Source organism: Phodopus roborovskii, unplaced genomic scaffold (genome assembly GCF_943737965.1).
Source record: "Phodopus roborovskii unplaced genomic scaffold, PHOROB, whole genome shotgun sequence".
Classification (NCBI taxonomy): domain Eukaryota; kingdom Metazoa; phylum Chordata; class Mammalia; order Rodentia; family Cricetidae; genus Phodopus; species Phodopus roborovskii.
In genome coordinates this window covers 35649947-35672629 of record NW_026125295.1, presented here as the reverse complement: position 1 = coordinate 35672629, position 22683 = coordinate 35649947, and the positions used below count along the sequence as shown (strand labels likewise).

General features: G+C 37.0%; 1 protein-coding gene across 2 annotated transcripts in view; it reads left to right on the top strand.

Annotated features, from left to right (window-relative positions):
* Ttk (TTK protein kinase) overlaps positions 1-22187 on the top strand; it is a 37474-nt gene extending 15287 nt beyond the window's left edge. The window contains exons 11-22 of one of the 2 annotated variants that reach the window (XM_051207864.1): positions 624-754; positions 2678-2811; positions 4654-4792; positions 7309-7401; positions 12812-12969; positions 13087-13238; positions 14184-14308; positions 16254-16334; positions 19051-19227; positions 19569-19653; positions 20170-20267; positions 21914-22187. In XM_051207864.1, coding sequence (XP_051063821.1) covers positions 624-754; positions 2678-2811; positions 4654-4792; positions 7309-7401; positions 12812-12969; positions 13087-13238; positions 14184-14308; positions 16254-16334; positions 19051-19227; positions 19569-19653; positions 20170-20267; positions 21914-21988 — 1448 coding nt within the window. In that variant the 3' untranslated portion in view covers positions 21989-22187. Of the gene's footprint in view, positions 1-623; positions 755-2674; positions 2812-4653; positions 4793-7308; positions 7402-12811; positions 12970-13086; positions 13239-14183; positions 14309-16253; positions 16335-19050; positions 19228-19568; positions 19654-20169; positions 20268-21913 lie in introns of both variants that reach the window. The other variant, XM_051207857.1, reaches the window with a different exon arrangement.
* Positions 22188-22683: the final 496 nt, after the last annotated feature.

Here is a 22683-nt window from a genome sequence, read left to right as displayed (position 1 = left end):
TATAATTTGTTAGGCCTTTCATTAGTTGTTAATACTTTACTTAGAGTTTAGAATTTTGGTATTCATTGAATTGTAAATATCTTATTGGCATTTTCTGTTTTTAGGCCTTTAAGACAGTCAATTATAAGCTAGTAAAATAAAATCTGTATTAAAATGGAGGTCTAAGAAGAGTGGTTAGTTAGCTTCTCTTCATTAGTAAGACTTTAATATCCACATTTAAAATTTTAACTTATTTATTAAAAAAACAGAAGCACTGAAATCTGGTATAGTCTCCTATGAAACTTGGAAACTATTTAGGGAAGTTAGTGCCTTGCAGTTTTGTGAATCTGACTCCTTCCACCCTTCTTTCCCCTCTTCCTTTTGTTTTATCAGAGTGAAATGAAGCATAGTTTTTATCACCCTCCTATTGCTTGAGTTTACTTACGTATTCTGGGTTTGTTTAGCTTTGCTTTGAAATGGGGTCTTGCTGTACTGCTCAGGGTGGTTTCAAATTCCCTGGTTCAAGTGCTCCTCTCCTACTACAACCTCCAGGGTAGCTGAGACTATAGGCAACGACACCATACCTGACCTTAATTATTTTTATCATCAAATACTAATTTTTAGTTATAACAAAAAAATTTCAGAAACTAAAGTGCGTCAAGAACCAGAGATTGCAGAAAGAAAGCACAAACCATGGCAGTCCACAAGAAAGTCCGAGTGTGTGAGCCAGAACCAGTTTCACTTTCCAGAGGTAACCCCGAAGACTCATAAAGAGGTAACTGTTCCCTTAAAGGACATACTGTAACATGTCTGAAGTTTGATGTTTGTGCGGGGTATTGCGCTTTTAAAGTGTTTATTTACATGATGTTATTTTTTCAGAATACTATGATCAATAGCACCTATAGATTTAATAAGAGTACATGTCAGGAGAAATTCTATTTTTGTCAGTTTGCTAATAGACTATTGTGGTTTTGTTAATTTTTTTGTTATGTGTGGGTATGTGCCTGTGAATGCAGGTGATCACAAGGGCCTGAGGCATTGGCTGTTCCTGGAGATCTCTGAGTTCAAGGCCAGCCTGATGTATATATTGAGCTCCAGGCCAGCCAAGGCTGCATAGTGAGACTGTTTACAACATTGGTTCTTCACCTCTAATGCTGTGACCCTCTAATACAGTTCCAGTGCTGACCCCAACCATAGCAGTATTTATTTGCATTGCCACTTCATATCTGTAATTTATCAGTTATGAGTCATAATGTTAAGTATTTTTGGAAACAGAGGGATTGCGACCCACAGGTTGAGAACCACTGGTCTACAACGACCCAAGTAATACTGGGCTCTGGGTCATAAAAAAGCCAGCAATTCCTGATTTCTTCTGGCTTCTACACCCATCCCATGTATCACCTGTCTTAGTGCTGGCCTTCAAATCCTTAACTCCTCTCTAATGGCCATTCTTCACTGGTAGCCACACACACTTATTTGCTCAGTTCTTACTTCCAAAATAACAAGTGCACACATTCCTCTCTTATCACTGTCTTCGACATTTCATGCTCATTAACTTTCTCTAACAGTGTCTTAATCACATATTCATCACTAATCCCAGTGTACATGTCTGCACTCCTGTGTACACATGAGGAGGTCTTAAATGAAAGAGAAAAGCATTTCAAGAAGAGAGGTCAGAGGACTCTGGTACAGAAAGCAGAATACATTTATCCATTATGATTCTTAAGTTTAGTCTGAAATAATAATAGAAATCGGTGTAATCTAGTGCAAATACTTTTTAAAAGTAAGACTGTCCCCAAATTGATGTTTATCTTTGTCTCTGTAGATAGAAGAATATTGTATAAATATTTTTGTTTTATAATTTTGTATGCTTTCCTGATATATAACCAATGGGAATAGAGTATATTAAAAGTTTAGAATAAAAGAACTGTAATAAAATTATACTGAAAATTGGACAGGGGACAGAGCTCAGTCAGTACCTGGAGCACAAGCATGAGACCCTGACTTTGATCACAAGCATCAGTGTAAAAAGCCAGGGGTGGTAGCATGTGCTTGTAGGGAGATGGAGACAGGTGGGTCTGTTGGCCCAACCTAGCGTAATCTATGAGCCTCAGGTCTTAGATAAATACTTGCATTGTTACAAGCAGTTTTCCTGTCAGCCTGGTCCCACAGCTGCATCAGCTCCAAATAACACAGAGATGCTGTATTAGATATAATAAAGCTGTTGGCCTGTTACTAGCGTTTCTTATTGGCTAGCTATCTTAAACATTAACCCATTTTTATTTATCTAAGTGTTTTCACATGGTCTTATCTTACTGGAGAGAGAGTCGGGCCTCTTCCTCTCAAGTCCCTATGTCTTGATTTTCCTCTACTACATCTCCCAGAATCTTTCTTGTCTCCTAGGCCTGCCTAGCTTGCCTTCCTATTTGCCAATAGTGCTTTATTCATTAACCAATAAGAGAAACATATATACAGAATGGCATCTCCCTTCAATGCATGGCCTCTGAAGAGCACCCTAAGTTGACCAGTGAACTCACCTGTACATGTGCACATGTGTGTGAACACCTATATGCCCACCTGTTTTATGTTTTGCTTTTCATATTTTTATTATTGTAAAAGGTTATATTTGTTAAATTGTTGTATCATTGTCTAATTTAAAAGCTCTTAAATTATAGAATTTTAAATTTTCTTTTAGCAGAAGTGTGCCACTGTTGAGCAACTTGCCTCATCAGTTTCAAAGCAGTCACCTCCAATGTCAGCTCCTAAATGGATCGATCCAAAATCTGTTTGTGAGACACCTAGTAGCAATTCCTTGGATGATTACATGAGCTGGTAATTACCTTTTATATTGAGCTCAGAATGCAAGGTAGTAAATAGAAATAAGACAAATTTTAGGACTAAACTGAACTTTCTTGAACCTGCTCTCTTATACTTTGAAATTACTTTCTTTCCCAATATCCGTTTTGTCACCTATAAAATGCAAAGGGGAAAGTGGTTATGATTGCACATGTATTGTCTTGATGTATAGTAATTCTGTTTCTAAGGGCTATTGTGGAAGTAGTAATCTTTGTCAGTGTAATCTTTAGAGCTTGGAAATCTAATGACACATTCTCTCTTGATAACATGTATGCCTTTGTACTGGGAAACATGTTTTAAAGAAGTTTAGCATTCTTAGAATGAATCAGGAGATAGATATTTTTGTGTAGCGAGTGGTTTTTTTAATGGAATGGCCTCTGAAAGAGGTCAGGTATATAATTCACATGGTTTAGAAAGTATTCAGAGATACAGGACTTGGGACAGGAATGAGCGATGTGTGAGAAACTGGATGGTCAGGACTGATGAAAAGGGGTTTTTAAAGGTTTTTTGAAAGAAAATGGTGACATTTCAAAGAAAAATTACTATTGGCTTCAACTGTTGGCTATAATTTTAATCCCCACCCCCACCCCTCCACCTCCCAGTTTTTCGAGACAGGGTTTCGATGTAGCTCTGGTTGTCCTAGAACTAGCTCTGTAGACCAGGCTGGCCTTGAACTTACAGGGATCCTCCTGCTTCTGCCTCCCAAGTGCTAGGATTAAAGGTGTGTACCACCACAGCCCAACTTTATTTTTAATGTTTTTAAGGGATAATATTACTCCTTAATGCCTTTAGATTTTTATTTGCAGAATGTCATTTTTTACCCTAATTAGAACTGTCCTTTTTATAACCAGTTTCTTTTCTATATACTACAGTTTCATTACTACCTACTTTTATTTCATTGTGGGCTATTTCAAAGAATGGTTGCTAGCTAAAATAATAATGCTTTTGCTAAGTTATTTATATGTGTATGTGTTTATATGTATGCTCGTCTGTATGTGCTGTTGCATGTGCATGTAACTGAAGGCCATAGTGAGGTGTCGTTTTCTACCTTATTCCCTTTAGATAGGATCTCTCGTGGAACCTGGGGCTAAACTGGCAGCTAGCAAGCCTTAGTCATACTTGTGCCTGTGACCCCACACTTTAGGGTTATGGTCCTGAACATAGTCATGCCCAATTTTCTACGTGGGTGTAGGGGTTTCTGACTCAGGTCCTTATGCTTACACAGCAAGCACTGTTACCCTCTGAGCCACCTTTGCAGCCCCAAGTTATTTATTGTTAATATTTTTAGAGTTCTTTTGTGCCAACTTCTATTACCGATATTGGAGCTATAATAGAAAAAACAATGGGAGAAAAGTGTGAATGTGTACTGAACAGACACACAAGCTGAAACATCAAACTTCTTTGGTGTCATAATTGGCTCTTGGCTATTTCTAGCAGACTGTCATAGAACATTATTGTTTAAAAACAGTTCTAAAATCTGTAGCAGACCTTTGCCTTGGCTAAACTGTTAAAAAAAAAATTCTCCTTATCCATATGTTTAATTTCAATTTGCATATTTTATTAACAAGGATTTCTTTCCAAGAGATAAAAATTGATTCCAGAACAATTTTCCTGAAGTTGAATATCTGGTGGTGATAGCTATTTTGAAAACTAGGTAATGTGCCATAAGTAGAAAACATAAATATCGGCTCTTACGAAAAACTAGCTAATGTGGCAATTTTAGGTTTATGTGACTCCATTTTGAAAGTATATGAAGACTTAAAAATCATCCTCTTAATTTAATAGTTTTATATTAAAGAAAATAAAAATCTTTTCTAGTTTTAAGACTCCAGTTGTAAAGAATGACTTTCTACCTGCTTGTCCATCATCATCCACGCCTTACGGCCAGCTTGCCTGCCTACAGCCACAGCCACAGCCACAGCAGCAGGGTCTCAATACTCCTCTTCAAAACTTGCAGGTTTGTTGAGCTTGCTTCATGGTGGCACGTTAAGGTGCAGTCAGCCTCACAGATTCTGCTTTCACAATATCAGGTTGTCAACAAAGGTCTTCAGAACCCGTCCATTCTTAGGAAAGTTTCTGACATCTTGATTAGAGTATCTCCCACCTATTCTCAGTGAGTAGGCCCAAGGATCTAGTTTGAATGGTTTAGTTAAACTTGTCTTGTTGTCTTGTAATGGAGCTCACTTTCTATTTTATGAACAGCTTCATTTCCTTTGCTAATGTGCAATTCCTTTGGAAAAGTGAATCTTTGAAATAGTCAGCATAGCAGTTTGAGGTATTTAGAATGTGTTGTTGTAAACTAACAAAGATTTTGCTGGCATATGAATTACTATTTGGCCAAAAACAAAAACAAAAAAAAACAAAACAAAAAAAACAAGGTGCCAAGTTACTAAATTATTGTATAGTACCTCTGAGTGCAGTGTGAACATGGGTCTTTCAGAGAAACTTCATGAAGGTGATTCTTGGCTGTGTGATTCACCAGCTGTGTGATCTTTGGCAAGTTACATGAACTCTTTGTGCCCATTTCATCATGTAACAAATGGAGAAATAGCACGACCTACTGCTAGAATAGTTGTGAAGGTTACATTAATTACGTGTATAACTCTAAAGCAGAACATGGCCAGACACTTGAATGTTAATAAACATTAACTTCTATTGTTAAGTGAAATAACCAAAACAGTGATCATATATTAAAACCAACTGGTTAAAAATAATTGACAGTAGAAAAGTGATTTCATACCTGGAAGGGAGGAATTGAGGGTTATTGATAGGCAATAGATATAGAGTTTCAGTATATTTGATGACAAAATTCTGGGGATAAACAGTAGTGATTTTTCCACAATGACCAGTGTATCTAATACTACTGAATTGCACTTAAAAATGGTTAGAAAGGCAACATTTGGGTTATGTATATTTTGCCATTATTTAAAAAAAAAGACAAAAAACAACAAGATTACCTGATGATGGATTATATAATACTAGTTATGGAAAGACTTGATAGAGTCCGCAGGCTTGAAATCATATAAGTTACAAATTGAAAGGAAAGCCTGGCATGGTGCACATGCCTTTAGTCCCAGCTCTTAGGACACAGGACACAGAGGCAGGAGGATCCCTGTGAGCTTGAGACCAGCCTGATCTTCATAGTTAGGTTCCAGACATCCAGGATTACATAGACCCTTTCTCCAGAGGGAGAGGGGGAGATTTATGTTGGTTCAAGATCTGTTTATTGACCCATTAGTGGTAACAAATCCTATTCTGTTTAAAATCTAGAAGGCAATTCAAAAGTGACTAGGAAGGGGGCTTGGAGAATGTTCTAGACTACTGCCACAAGAGACTTAAAAAGGAATCAGGTGTGTCCTATAGCTTGGTAAAGGAAAAAACAGTGTTCAAGGCTTTGCTGGGCTTTTGGAAGTTAGACTGGCATAGAGAAGCAGAGCGTAATGATCTGATTAGTAGTTTGGAAGCTCTGGCCCCAGTGAGGAGAGCTGGGTGGGGATAAGGATCCTAGAGGAAATTGCTGGTATTGAGGTAGAGGTGGCTGGTGTTACTGTATTCTGAAAAGTGTTCACAATAGTGGTAAGGGTGTCAAAGTCATTATTGCCTAAGAAATGCTATTTAAGGAGGAACAAAGAGAACACACGGGAGACAGCTCTGACTGAAGTCTTTCAAGTCCTGAGAATAAAGAAATTAGAACCCATCTGTCTTTCTATAAGGAGACTACATGGTAGATTCCTGTCATTTTGGATTTAAAACATGACTCAGTTAAAATGAAATTTATTCAGACTGATTCAATTTAGTTACTTGGCTAGTCAAAAACTCTTCATTTCAGCTTTACTGTCTCAAACTATGGCATCTTAGTGGCTTTATAAGACAAAGTGAGACCTTCCAGTTAGAAGAAAGGGAAGGGCATGATGTGCATCACTTAGATGCTATCAGATAGATTGCCTGGGAAGATGCTGAGGTTTGGAGAAATTACATAACGTCTTGAACTTCAGTCAGGATAGAAGAGAGGGATGGACGTTGATGAAATGTCCTTATCTAATTGACTGGAGCTTGCTGCACCTTAGCACATTGTTTTTATATAATGTTAAATGGGATGAGCAGGGGGCCTGACTGCATGTATGTGGAAGTAAAGGAAGGAAAAGAAATAGGAGAGAATGATGAAATGGGTAACTCATGAGTTTTTCAATTGTATATTAAGTGGCATTCTTAAATTTTCTATTCAGATTAAGTAAAAACCAGTGGGAGCCCCTTTGGAAATCATTTAACATACTTTTCTCTTATGACATACTTATCTTTTATGGCTTCTGTTGTTGTTTTAGATTCTTTTTGAGAGAGTCTTTTATAGATCAGGCTGGCCAAAATTGGGAGCATTTCATTATACCTAATGCAAACTAGTTTCTTAGACATGTTTCTTTGAACTAATATTTATATATTTCTTTGAACTAATATTTACATGTTTTAATTGTTTAGATTTCAGGATCCTCATCAGTAAATGAATGCATTTCTGTTAAAGGAAGAATTTATTCCATATTAAAACAGATAGGCAGTGGAGGTTCAAGTAAGGTAAGTATCAAATGAATAAAAAATATTCTGTCTTTTCAAGTATGGAAGCTGTTCTATCTCCTAGAAGCCGTTGTTTGCCTGTAGTAGCTAGAAAAGCTGCCTCATATCGTCCTCTCTTCTTCCCTTCAAATAACTTACCCTCTTTAGACTTATGACTGGATCTCAGTCTCATGCCTTTTCCTCAGTGTCCTGTGCTCTCAGATCCTTGTATGTCACATTAACATTGGCTTGCAGTGGCCAGTAACCATTATGTATTATCACAAGGAGACTGGAAAGTTGCATGAGAACGTGATCTGCTGTTGTGCTCAGAGTCACTCAGACATTTAGGTTGGTTTCATTTCTTGCTGTTGTGAATAAAATGGCAATTACCATGGATGTACAAGTGTCTGTGTTGTAGGATATGGCATCCTTTGAGAATATGTCTACAAATGATATAGCTGGGCAATATTAAGAAACCTTCATAATGACTGTATCTTTTCTGACTGGAATGTGGCAGTATCTCAAAGTAATTTTAATATATATTTTCCAGGGCTTTGTTCACACCTAAAAGTATTCTTTAGCTATTTGTGTTTCTTTTTAATTAATTTTTTTCTTTTACAGATTTTAAGTTTTGCCTGCCTAAATGTTTGTGTATCACAGAACTCCTTCTGCCTCTCCCCGCTGAGTGTAGGGTGCTTGTGCAGCCCTAAAGAGAGTATTGGGTCCTTTGAAACTATAATTATACACAGTTGTTAACCATCATGTGGGTGCTGGAAACTGAACATGGGTCCTCTGAGAAAGTAATGTTCCTAATTGCTGATCCTTCTTGGAAGCCGTGTTTCTTTTTTTAAGAATTGTCATTTTCATTTGACTTTCCTTTAAAAGTATATTGTTTAGTCTCCAAATATTTTCATAGTTTTTCTTGTTATTGGTTTCTATTTTTACCCTGATGTGATGCAAGGGTTACCACAGGGTTTCATTGGTTAAGGTGTGCTGAGTGCAGTGTGGTGTGATCTGTTGGGGAGGTTACATGTGCTGAGACTGATTCCGTATTTGTTGGGCAGGATGTTCTATATAACAATGCATTGATATATGGTATAATTTATTTCTGAAATGATTTTATTTTTAGCTTGGGGGAGCTACCTAAACATAAGACTGGGTATCAAAGACTCCCGTTATTAATGTGTCAGGACCTGCATGGCCTTTTATGTCTTTTAGTGTTTGTTTTATGACATTGGCATCAATCTGCATTCCATAAATGTTTACACATGTTATATTTCATGATAAATTGTTTCTTTTATTAACATGTAACAACCTCTTTATCTCTTTGGATTACTTTTAGTTTGAAGTCTACTTTATTAGGTAGAAGAATAGCTATGACTTCTTGTTAATAATACTTATGTTTGCTTGGCACTTTGAGGGCTTTTGAGTTTTGTTTGTTTGATGTCTTTATTCACCACGTGTGTTTCTTGAAGACAAAAAATAATTGATTCTTGTTTTCTAATCACTTAGTGTGCTGTCTTATTTGTAAGTTGAGGCTGTTTTCATGTAAGATTATTATTGAAACAGACTTGATATTTCTTAAGAATTTGTTAGGTTATGTTCTGGTCGACAGAATTTTTGATATTTCTCTTACATTGATTTGGGCATTTGCTGTTTGCTGTGTTAGACACTTGATTCTCTTCTGGCCCTTCTTTTTGCTTCCATGGAGTGTGTGTTTTCATGTGTTCCTCTGGAAAAAGCTGTATTAGTTCCTTTTCTGTTGCTGTGATAAAGCCTAGGCAACTTAGAATTTAATTTGGCTGACTATTCTGGAGGGAGAAGAGTCCATGATGTGGTAAATATGACAAGCAACAAACATGGAGGCAGGACTAGGAAGCAGAGAGCTCACACCTTGAACCCCTCACACACAAAGCAGAGAGGGCAAACTGTAAAAGCTCTCTCTCAAAGCTGATCCCAGTGATCTACTCCAGCAAAGCCACGTCACCTAACCCTTCCCAAACACCACCACAAACTGGGGCGTGTTTGTTCAAAAGCTGCAGGAGACACTAATCTTTCAGACTACCGCAGAAACATTCTTCTTTCCTGTATTTTCTTCCTTCCTCCCTTCTTTCCTTCCTTCCCTCCTTCCCTTCCTCCCTTTCTCTCTCTTTCTCTCTCTCTCTCTCTCTCTCTCTCTCTCTCTCTCTCTCTCTCTCTCTCTCTCTCTCTCTCTCTCTCCCTCTCCCTTTTTCTGCAGTACTGGCTTGGTTTTATAAGTTGCTTTAATTTATTTGTCTTAAAATATCCTTATTTGTCCACCAATTTTGACGAATAATGTTTGGCATTCTTGGTTCTTGGGTGCTCCAGGGCTTGAAATAATGTCATTTTAAGTTTTTTTTGGCTTTAAGGATTGCAGATGACACAGAGTACTCTGTGACCCCTGCCTTTATGTGTGAGTGGCATTTTTCCTGTGCTGCTTTTTATATTGTTTATTTGCTTTGTGTTCTGATACATTAACTGTGACTTATCATGGAACATTCTCTGCCTCTTCTATTTGGATATCTGCTTCTTTCCCCAGCTTTGGGACATTTCTTGCTGTAATTTCATTTGTCTATTCTTTGTGAATTCATCACAGACCTTTTTTCTAATCTATGAATTCTCAGATTTGGATTCTTGGATGTATCCCAGACTTTTTAGGAGTATTGCCTGTGTGCATTAAATGTCTTTTATTTATGTATGTCTAAGTGTATTATGTTCTCAGCTTTGTCCTCCACCCCTAATATTTGTTCTTCTGCATAATCTCGCTTAGTAATGATGCTTTTTCGTGTGGCTTTTACTGAACATTCATTCCTATTATTTTTCCTTTTCAATGTTTCAGTTTCCATGGTAAATTTTTTCCATATTTTATACTTTCTCCTCCACTTTACTGTTTTGCTCACTTTGGAGATTGTCTTTTCAGGGTCTTGGATTGAATTCCTTAGACCATGCATATGTTTGTTTCTTTCATCTGGTCATTAGTTCTTTTAAAGAGTAGGGCTCTGAATTATTTCAGTCTCAATAGTTTGATTTTCTTCTGCTTGGAGCCCTGAGCTCTGCTCTTATTTACCTGATTAAGGAGGAAAGCATTATGAGTGCTGGCTTTACAGACTGTGATTCTCGTCCCTCTGCAGTCATATCTGCCTTTGTCACTAACCAATAGAGCCACGTTCAAGATCATCAGGCTGCCATCCATGTGCTTTAACTTTTAGGTTTCTTAGTAGACAGTTGGGGGTTGTTCTTATTATAGATGAGCACATACAGACACATAAACTCTTGTATTTATTCTCTTACACTGACCGGTCTTTTTTTACTCTTCCTCGCTTCCCTGAACCTTAGGTATGATGCCTCACTGCTTGGGCTTTGATCACTTTTCTTCTCTTTTTGAACTCAAGCCTTCCTTTGGTGTTTTCTTCCAGTGTTGTGATTATAAATGCTGTGTTTATGCTTACAGTTTCCAAACTTGTATTTCCAGTTCAGTCCTCTCATTTCCAGATGAACTTTCCAAACTTGACTGCTCAGCATCGTGTCTTGGTTACTAGGTGTTTAAGATGGATGTGTAAACACTTGCTCTCTAGTTTTTCCAGTTGCAATAAATAGCAACTCTATTCTTACAATTACTTGTGTAAAACCTGTTGACTGCTCTTATTCTCATATACACATCTATCCAGTCAGCAAGCCTTGCTGTTCTACCGACCTCTTGCGTAGCTTCAGAATTTAGTTTTTTATTACCTTTTTACTTAGTTTATTACAATAAATAATAAGCCCACTCAGCATTTGTTCTGACCTGGTCTGTATCTTCACTTCCTGTCTTTCTCCCATGGTGTCTTGCTTGAATTTGTAGCAGTTCTTCTGCCCCAGCCTCCCCAATGCTGGGATCACAGGAGAATATTGCCAGCCCATCTCTGTCTTCATGTCTTTGCTTGTGTTCTCTCAGCCAAGGAGTACTTGATCATACTCCTACCTTCCAATCACCTCTGTTCTCCATTCTTTATTTTTTTACTGTAGTTTTCTTTTTCTTTCTTTTAAGGCTACTGTCAAACTCAAATTAACCTGCCTCTGCTTCCTAAGTGCTGATATTAAAGTGTGTGCAACGATGCCTGGTCGTAGCTTTCCTATTAACCACATTCTCTGAATAGTTTATTTGTTGTTTGTGCCCTCTCCCTATACTTACTATCAAGATGGCAATGTTTGACTGATCAGTGATAGTTAGGTCTGATGTCTACAAGTGAATAGAGACATCGTTCTTTTGTTGAATATTCCTTCTCGGCTATTAGCCAGCTAACAATAACAAGTCTTGTTTAAGACTGTCTTATTAATGTTTTGCAAATAAGAAAAACATTAGACTTTGTAGCATTCATCTATAATCCCAGCAACTGCCATGCTGAGGCCAAATATAAGCTATGTAGGCTTGGGGTATATTACCAAACGTAGCAAGTCTTCCAATAAATAGTTTTCTTTTCATGGTCTCTTTATCAAATTTTCAGTAAGCATGAGGAAGGAGTTGGGGGTAAGAGTAATTGAATAGGAATGATAGGAAAGAGAGATGCCTTTGGGAAGGAGACCATGAGGTAGTGGACAGGGGAGGGAAGTGAGTGGGGAAGAGAGTTATGTATGAAATGGTTTAATGAAACCCTTACCGTGTGCATTCTTTTGGAAAAGCTGGTATTGAAGATGAGTAAGCTCTACTTAGGGCCTGATAGTTCTTCTTATGTGTGCAGTTTCAGTCCTTGAGCCTCACATACATTTAGGTTCATTGATCCCAAGAATCTATGGAGTAGTCACAGTTAAATGACACTTTCAGTGCCATAGGGTACAAGTGGATGCACATGTGTTTCAGCTCTGTGCTTTGGATTTGAATTACTGAAGTCTCAAGGCACCACTGCAGTGAGTATGTGCTGGAAGCTGAACATGAAGTATGCTTGCCTCTTTCAGAGTATTGTTTGTCTTACTGGTGTTTAGAGATTGACTCACAAGAACTTTATCGCTCCTGCCAACCTAACTGAAAATGTGACTTACCCTACTTTCCACAAGTGGATAATGATGGCTTATACTTGGCATCCCAAGAGTTTTGTGAACATGGCAAATTTAAGTTGCTTTTCTTTGATGTTGATGTGGAAAACTTCAGGTGTTTGTACAGTTTAGTTACTTGAATGTCCATTACCACAGGGGCTGTCCATGTGGGCAATGGATGAATAGGCTATAATTTTTCATGTTTAAATTTGGCTTAGGCCATTTGGGCACTTACTCTGTCATCATCAATTTTTACTTCCACATTCCAAGTAGGCCCAGAATGTCAGTATTTATTTCAGAAATTTTTCGTCATAAAATTGTTGATCTAAAATGAAAAAGCATTGTGATGGTTTATAGAGGGAGAGTGTGTCCTAAACTTTCCTCTTTATTGTCTGTGCAGGTATTCCAGGTATTGAATGAAAAGAAGCAAATATATGCTATCAAATATGTAAACCTAGAAGATGCAGACAACCAAACTATTGACAGCTACCGTAATGAGATAGCTTATTTGAACAAACTACAGCAACACAGTGATAAGATCATCCGACTATATGACTAGTATGGGCCCATTTTTATTTTAAAAAGAAAACTTTGTTTTGCCATAATTCTTAGGCAAATAGTAAATTTAATGTAGGCAATTATTGTTTTGTTGTTTCTGTTCATTTTTAACTGCAGTGAAATCACAGAGCAATACATCTACATGGTAATGGAATGTGGAAACATTGACCTGAATAGTTGGCTTAAGAAGAAAAAATCCATCAATCCATGGGAACGAAAGAGCTACTGGAAAAACATGTTGGAGGCAGTACACACAATCCATCAGCATGGTTATTTTAAAATCTCTTCATATATGTAAAATTTAAATAGTTTTTGATTCTGTCATCTTAGAGAAATACTCTTATTTTATCAGTTCCTAAGGGACAACCCCATTTCTTAAGACTGGTTATGCACAGAACACAGAACACAAATTTAAATCCTTACATGTACAATGTGACCTTATCTTCCTTGATAGTAACTGGTGCTTCTTACCTTCAAGTCCCTGGGTTGTAGTAGGTCCTAGACTTGAGGGTCTGAGCATCCTAAAAATAGGGTGATGGTCAGTACTGCAATCTCCAAAGAATTTTCTATTTTCTTGTGTCAAAGTTGTTTTGTTATTGCTTTTGTGTTTTACTATTAGCCCCCTCCTTTTTTTTTTTTGTGTGTGTGTGTGTGTGTGTGTGTGTGTACTTAGTTCTTTCAGAGCTTTTCTATGCTCTTTACCCTATCTTTAAAATAAACTTGTTCAGTTTATGTGTTTTCTCTGCTTCTCTTTTTATAACATAAAAAATAACTAGTCAGCGATTAGGGCTCTTGGGTGGTGTGGGAAGCATTTGGTGTTACTGTCTGGCGGGATGGGTGATGCTGTCCTGGGCAGTGTGAGCAGTATTCCACCACACACTGATAGCCAAAGTGCCTAGCTTTAGTTCCTCCTCACTTTAGGGCTAGCAATTCACTTAAAGTCAGATTGCATTAGTGTTCTCAAACTTAAAATGAGGATGACAATGGTCCTTACTCATTTACTTAACATTGCAAACAGGTCTAAAGTATTCATTACAAGTGACAAATTAGAGTGGCCCCTGGCACACTGTATTTGGTAAGAAGATATATACTGTGTAATAAATGAATATTAATGTGTTGACTGGTTAAAAGAACTGGCTTAACCCAGAGATTGTGAAATGTTTTTGTCTATAGAATGTTTTACTTCATCTAACATAATGAATTTTATTTTGAAGGCATTGTTCATAGTGATCTGAAGCCTGCTAACTTTCTAATAGTTGATGGAATGCTAAAGCTAATTGATTTTGGGATTGCAAATCAAATGCAGCCAGATACAACAAGCATTGTGAAAGATTCTCCGGTAGGACACCTTTTTGCTGTTTTGGGTTGTGTTTTAGTGCTTTGAACCAGGGTTTTACATAACAGAATTGGCTTTGCTCTGTATCAATGGTTAGCCTTCAGTTCCTGATCCTGCTGCCTATGCCTCCCAGGTATGGGATTACAGGTGTGTGTGAGCCCAATGTCTGGCTTCAGGTAGAACTTTTACTGTTGACTGGCTACTAAGGTTTAGTTCCCTTTTATGTTAAGCATCTTGCCGTTATTATATTTTTTACTGGCCATGTTCTTCAAAAAAATTTGAAGTCTTTTTTAAAAAACAAAAATGATGATTATAAAAGATTCAAAACCATAGTCAATTTTGTTTAGAAAAGCAGTTCAAAATCAGACAAATATATCAAATTTTGAATGATTTTTCTCATATAACAGAGCAGAGAGGTCTTCGTTTTCCTGCTTTTCTTAGCACTTAAATTGGGGGAGGTTTTTAAGAGCCTTGTTGGAAATACTGAAACATTCCACCCAGCTACTTTAAAAAGTTATTTTACTTACTATTTGTGGTGTTGTGTGTGTACGCGCGTGAGGGTGTGGGTATGGGTGGGTGCGTGCGTGATGCGTGTATGTGCTCAAGTGCAAGCATGCTACTGTGCATTTAGAATCAGGATAGCTTGGTGAAGCAGTTCTCTTTCCACTGTTGTCCTGGGTACCAGTGTCAGATTGTCAGGCTTGTGCAGCAACCTCATCTTTGCAGCCCCAGCTGTGTTCTTATAGTAAGATCTGCAGTAGCAAGTGATGAAGCCGTTTCATAACAAAAGAAAGTAGTGACATGAAGATAGAGCTGAAAGTAGTCTTGACCTGACCTCTCATGCTGTATCCATGAATGCAGGTTTCTGATGTAGGTCTGTCAATTCTTGAAACAAAATCAGACTTTGTTAGGAAAAATCAGGGGACAGCATGCACTTGAAATGTTATACCCAACAGTCAGTCATTACCTTTTTTGTTTGTTTGTTTTTGTTTCTCAAGACAGGATTTCTCTGTGTGACAGCCCTAGATAGGGCTGTAGTCCAGACTGACCTTGAACTCACAGAGATCCACCTGTGACGTGCTGGGTTAATCCTTTAATAGGCGCGAGCCCTCACCACCCAGCCCAGTCCTTACTTTTTGAATCAAAAGTACAGGTGAACATTGATTTATGGATAAGCTTGAAGTTATCTATGGCATGATTCTACCATGCAGGCATTTTTGTTGTTGTTCTCAGAACTAAAGCAGTGTGGTTCTTAACCTTTCTTAATGCTGTGACCCTAATAGAGTTTCTCATGATGTGGTGACCCACAACCATAGAATTATTTTCATTATTACTTTATAAGAGTAAATTTGCTATTGTTATGAATTATAATGTGGATATCTGATATGTAACTCCTGGGAAAGGATCATCTGACCTCCCAAAGGGGAGGATGAGAACTGTTGGTCTAAAGGATTATGCTGTATCATTTCTGACTATAGAAACTCTTATATGGTTTAATTTTCCAGCCCATCTCAGTGTGTACATAGGGAACAAAGAATATTGGGAGGTAAAGCTAGCTGGTTCTTTTTATTTATATATACATTTGTTGGTTTTACTGAAGGGGGAAATATTGAATTTATTTTAATATGGAAGTGAATGATTCTCAAATCCCTCAGAATTCAGAATGGGCATAGATAATTGTAAAGGCAGATAATACTAGTTCTCCAACATAGTTACAGAAAGCACAGCATTTGGAAATGAGCCAATTCATTCTCAACCCAATAGTTTTTGTTGGAATTGCAATGTGATCTTACATATATTTTTATTTTCTTGGCAGTTATTTGAATATTTCAAGTCTGTCACTTAACTCACTAGTTATCCAAGTTTCCAAGAATCTGACATTTATGTGTTTATAAATCTAGAAAGATGTTTTCCTTGATTTCTCTGTTTTCTGTGATTTGACAAATAGGTTGGCACAGTTAATTACATGCCCCCAGAAGCAATTAGAGACATGTCTTCATCAAGAGAAAATGGGAAAGTCAAGACCAAGGTACTGGAAATAGCTCGTTCACCTGGCAGCAGCAAACTGAACCTTTTGTAAATTGTTGGGATTCATTTTTACCGTTCTTTTAAATTTGTTTTTGTTTGTTTTACTATTTTATGTGTGTGTGGTGGTTTTGCCTACATACAGATCTGTTTACCACATGTATGAAGAGTTCTTGGAGGCTGGAATTAGATGGCTGTGAGCCGTGGGGTGGCTATTAGGAATGGAGCCCAGGTTCTCTGGAGGAGCTGCCTGCGCTCTTGACCACTGAGCTGTCTCTCCAGCACAAGTTTCACCATTCCTTATTGACTTGAGATTGTCCTTTAATGCTGTTCTTTTGTGTGATGGTTCCTCACAGTGTGCTCATGTAAAGTAGACCTGAGGAGAGAGCTTTGGGAAGTTTTAAGTTAAAGGCAATTTTAACAAATAGGTCTGATTTAGACACCAGAAATGATACTCCTTGACATCCTTTGGAGTCCTCTTGTTTGTTTCCTTTCTAAATTTTTTACACTTACTGTTTTTGTAGTACTGGGAATTGAAACTAGTCTTGTGCATTTTAATAATCATTTCTTTACTTGTGAGTTCTACATTTCCAAATTTAACAGGGCATATAAAATTTCTTGGCCTTCGGGTGGGAACTGTATTTCAGCCCTGGTGAGTGTTGTTAGCCTCCTTGATGGTCCCCTATCATCAAGGGCAGAGAGGCCCATTTTCTCTGCCCAGGGTTCCTCAAACTACCAAGCTGATCTTTCTTACACTGCTGCAGTGTTTGCAAGAACATGGCTTCTTCAGTACTGACATAACTTACCTGGCTTCCTCTCTGTGATCTGGTCTTGTGAATATTTGACAAGAAAGCAAAGAACAACTGAGAAAAGAGTCTTCAGTGCAGCATCCAGCTCACTGTGTGTAGCAGGCATTTAAAATAAGTTCCTTCTGTGCCCTGATTATTTCTCCCTATCTTTTAATTTAAATCACAACTGGTTTAAATTTAGTGTTTATACTTGGAGTAAAACTACTGTTTTAATACTGTAAACCTAAAATCTACCATTGAGAAGCTAAGGCTAGAGGATCTAGAGTTTAATGACAGTGTGGCTTATGTAGCATGGCTTTGCTTTTAAAAAGATAAAAAGTTTTACTGAGTTTTAATTTGGCTGTTATTTACAGGTTTTATTATAGTATCTTAAGTGCCTACTAATTTCTAAGGTTTGTAATTTCATTTATGTCTTTTTTGTTTTGTTTTGTTTTGTTTTGTTTTGTTTTGTTTTGTTTTTGAGACAGGGCTTCCCAGTATAGCTTTGGCTGTCCTGGAACTTGCTCTGTATCAGGCCAGGCTGGAACTCAGAGAGATCTGCTTGCTCTTGCTTCCTGAGTGCTGGAACTAAAGGTGTGCGCCACCACCGTCCAGCAAGATTTGTCTTTTTCACTTTTAGGTTTTAAATTATACCTAGAGATTATAATTTTTGGAGACATAGTCTCCTTATATTGTCCAGGCTATCCTACCTTAACCTTCTAAAATGCTAGGGTTACAGATCTTTCCACCACCTGGCTCAGTTTTCAGTGATAACAGTAACTTTTTAAAAATTCCTCTTTGGGGCCAGAGAGTTGGCTCTGTGTGGTCAAGAGCAGATTCTGCTCTTGCAAAGGATCCAAGTTTAGTTGGGTAACTGCATGTAATTCCAGCTCCAGGAGATCCAATGCCCTCTTCCTGCTTCTGTGGACAGCCATACACATGGCATGCACACAGACACACACATAATTTTTTTTTTAAGTTTGTCCTTTTTCTTAGTTGGTAATATTGTTTACCGTGGTTAAATTAGCTTTCTCTTCTCTTCTGTATGTGATGTTTTGCTCTTATTTCCTAATATTAATTATAGTTTATCTTTACTTTCATTCCTTCTTTAAAAAAACAAAAAACAAACAAACAAAAAAAAAGGTTTGAATGTCCCTGTTTTTTTCCTTCCCCCATCCTTCACCAGCTTTCTCTATTCTTTGATTTAGATTTATTCTTTGTGGAAATTATATGTTTCTGTTTGCTATTCTCCATTTTCCTGTTGCTGTGATTATTATTCCTAATGTGACTTAACACCATGAACATTAATAGTATTGGGCTTAGGGAGAATACCTGATACTTGCTAGTACTTATTCAGAAACTCCCGTGGGCTGAAGAGGTGGCTCAGCAGTTAAGAGTACTTTCTGCTCTTACTAAGGACCTGGACTCAGTTTCCAGAGCTCATGTCCACACATGTACTCATAAAATAAAAAGAAATAAACCTACAAAGAAAAAGAGACTTTACCTTATTTTATTTTTGCTGTTGGTTTGCCCCTGACTCTGTCCAGCCTGCATCTGTGGTTTATACTCTAGAGATTAGGGTTGTACAATTTAAGTGTGTGTGTGTTTAGTGAGTTCAGATACAAATCTGGGACAAATAAGTGAATTCAAATTTATGGGTATGTTATTTTTTAGTGTTATATTTTCACAAGATGCCAAGAATTTCTTTATTTCCTTTAAAAATAGTTTTGAGATTTTTTTTAAAGGTTTAAAGTTATTTTTTCTCTATAAAATGATTAAATGTAGTGAAAACTAGGAAAGGATGTTTTGTCATATAAGCATGATCTTATACTTTGATATTCGTTGAGGTTTTAAGTATCATTAGGATTATAGATACATGATGTTCTTGTGTTACATTTTATATTAAAATAAAGCAACTTTTCTTCTACTTAGATAAGCCCCAGAAGTGATGTCTGGTCCTTGGGGTGCATTTTGTACTATATGACTTATGGGAAAACACCATTTCAGCATATCATTAACCAGATCTCTAAACTTCATGCCATAATTGACCCTAGTCATGAAATTGAATTTCCTGATATTCCAGAAAAAGATCTTCAAGATGTACTAAAGGTAACATTAACAGTGTGTGGATATAGAAAGACAATGTCTCACAATTTCATGGTTGTTTAAAAGAAATAGTTGAGGTGATTGGAATTATACATCTATGTTGAATGTAGCCTGGTCAGAGTAGTTCCTGGCGGGAGTTGGTTTTAAAGCATGCTTACTGTGAAAGGTGTTTTTTAATTTAATGAACACTTGGAGATTTCTAAAAGGTGACTCAGAAAACTTCTTACCATTGTCTGAGTAGGATGTCTGGTGCAGCTTCTGTAGTATGTTGTCATTTGGAAAGTTACTTTGTCAGCAACATGCATGAAAACTTGATCTTTTTTTTTTTTTTTTTTTCCCCAAAGCGATGTTTAGTGAGGAACCCTAAAGAGAGATTATCCATTCCTGAACTGCTCACACATCCGTATGTTCAAATTCAACCCCACCCAGGTACTCCTTCCTTAAAGGTTACTTTACCAGATTATCAACATGAATAGTGTGTTAACTGTAGAAAACCAGAATCTAAATTGGCCACTCTCTTTATACCCTGTCTTCTTCAAGGAAGTTGGTAGTTTGCTAAATAATAAAGTTAATAATGTTGATTAAAAAAAAAACTATGTTATTTAATCTTTCCTATCCTACATTTGGGATTGTGAAAATTAGTGTACAATTCATTAAGTAGGGTGTATTTTTTGTTGTTGTTGTTGTTTTGGGGACAGAATCTTACTATTACAGCTTAGGCTGGCCTTGAATTTATGATCCCTTTCCCCTGTCTCCAGAATGAAGTTCTTTTGTTTGCTTTGGTTGGGGGGGTAGGGTGTTTCCTCATATTTAGAGCAGTACTCCTATTCCAGCCTCCTGAGGGCTAGGATTACAGGGGTATACCTGGTCAGAATGTGCATTTTCAAATGAATTTATACTGTTCTTATTAGTACCTGCATCTTGTTGATTACATTCCTTTTACAGGCAGCCAGATGACTAGAGAAGCCACTGATGAGATGAAGTATGTTCTGGGTCAACTGGTTGGTCTGAATTCTCCTAACTCCATTTTGAAAACTGCCAAAGTAAGTACATCCACCTACATTAATTCCATGTTTTAATGTAGTGCAGTGAGTTAGACACTTAAAGACACATATAGCCAAAGGGGAAGTTAACTGTTCACATCTATGATGAAATTTATTTCTCTTAAGTTGGTACTTACTGAGTGTTTCTCATTTGTGTTGTTATTGTTCTTAGGGTTCCAGCTGGAATAAGTAGGAATTTATCTTTTAGACTGTCTCAACGACATTCTTAGCACAGCTCTAGAAATCAATTTTTAGTGCAGTCTTAGGAAAATGACAGTAATTGTCATGTGCAATAGTTTCTGTAGCAATTGGCACATTCTCCAAAGCATATCTCATGCTTGGCAGCTTCCTGGGACTTTGTTCACGGTAGTGATGAGGTTTGATTTTGTTTTGTTTCAAGACACTGTTTTACTATGCAGCCTCCATTGTCTGGATCTTAGACAAGGCTAGCCTTAAACTCACAGATCCACCTGCCTCTGTCTCTAGAGTACTGGGAATAAAAATGTGAGACACCACACTCAGATCCACAGTGATGCTTGGATCTCATTGTTTTCAAATACTTTTGTAATTTCAATATCTGTGATTGCTTATCAGCTAGATTAGCTGCCAGGCAGTTACAAATTAGATATTTGAATCATAATAACATAAAATTATGGAAATTTGAACTAATAATATTTATTTTCTGGATTGGGATCAAGTCAACCTATATTACTGATATGGGCTCATTTGGGGATGAATTTATTATATATTCTCTATACTACGTATATTTGTAGGACCTTAGGCTTTTTTTTCCTTCATATGCTGATGACTGACTCATTAGTCTTGGGGTGTTTAAGTTGAACAAAATGCTTTTATATTCATTGTTTTTTATTTCATGTCTCCATATCTTAAGATCATAATAGTATACTATTCAAAATGTTCTGTTAATTGAAATTAAGGTGAATTAATCACCCCATCACTGAGATTTTATATTACTTGAAGGCAAATATATCTGTCACCTATAAGTTAGATATTGACTTAGCCTTCAGCCTTTTTTCTTTTTAAGCTGTTAATAATCAGTTGCCCCCTATATCCAGGGGTTCCCTATCGAGAGTCAACTGCAAATCAAAAACATTCTGAAAAATAATTCATGTGTACTGGACATATACCCACTGTCTTGCTATTCTGTAAAAATGAAGTAACATAATTATATCATGTTTACATTGTATTAGTTATAAGTATGAATTAAAATACTCAGCAAGATATATACACATATATGCAAATAGTATTCACAATCAGGTAGGGTCTAGGACATCTGTCAGGTAGGAAACCTGTTAACCTGTCCTTCAAAGGTACGCCAAAGGACCAGGGAACCTAATTAGACATATTTACATAGTACTTTTAATGTCTTCATTCATTAGTGTAAATAGATTCTGAAATTATATATGAATATTTGTTACGTTGGAATCTATGAGTAAGTTACTTTAAGGAAACGTAAGGGGCTTTCAGTGTTCTCATAGGCCTATGTATATGCTGATTGTGCTATATTATAATTCTCTTATGGAAGGATTGCGATGTGTTTCTTTATATCCAGAAAAATCATCTGTACTGATCTACTAATATGTTGAGCTCAAATATTGAAAAACAAAACTTGTGATTTATTTCAGACTCTATATGAGCGCTATAATTGTGGTGACTCTTCATCATCCAAGACTTTTGATAAAAGGGGAGAAATAAAATGATGCACAGCTACTCACAAACCAAAACACTAAGTCTGTTCGTCTGCAATGCTCTTGAACCTCTGTGGAAATCTATGTTAGCAAACAACCTTGCCTGAATTTTATCAATAAAACCTTCAGTAAATTATCCTCAAAATAAATAAGTAAATAAACTGTAAAGTTAACCACTAATGGCACTGTATATATTAAATTATAGAATGTGCTTTTGTTTTATGCTTTTCTGTAAAATTATAATCTGTCTGGTAACATTTCATGCTTGAAGCAGTAGAAGGACACTGAAATGTTTAAGATCTCTGTAATTGAAGTGGACGTCTACTTTGAAGACCCATGTAAATAAAGCTTTTTTAGCATGACAGACACCACAATTGTTTTCTTCAGTTCAGTGTGTTATTGGCATGGTAGCAATTCTTAGAAGAACTAGATTAAGAAGATACCCTAGTAAATAAAGTATAACAGCTAAATTTCCAAAGTGCTTTAATCCCAGCACTCAGAAGGCAGAGGCAGGTGGATCTCAGTGAGTTCAGACTCACAGAGCCTGGTCTGCAGAGCAAGTTCTAGGACAGTCAGGGATACAAAAGAAATGGTGTCTCACAGAAAGCAAAAGAAAACATCAAAAAGATTTGTATATAGATTTCCTAATTATCTGAAGTTAAGACAGGGCTAGGTTGGTGGCTCAGTGTGTAAGCACCTGCCATGCT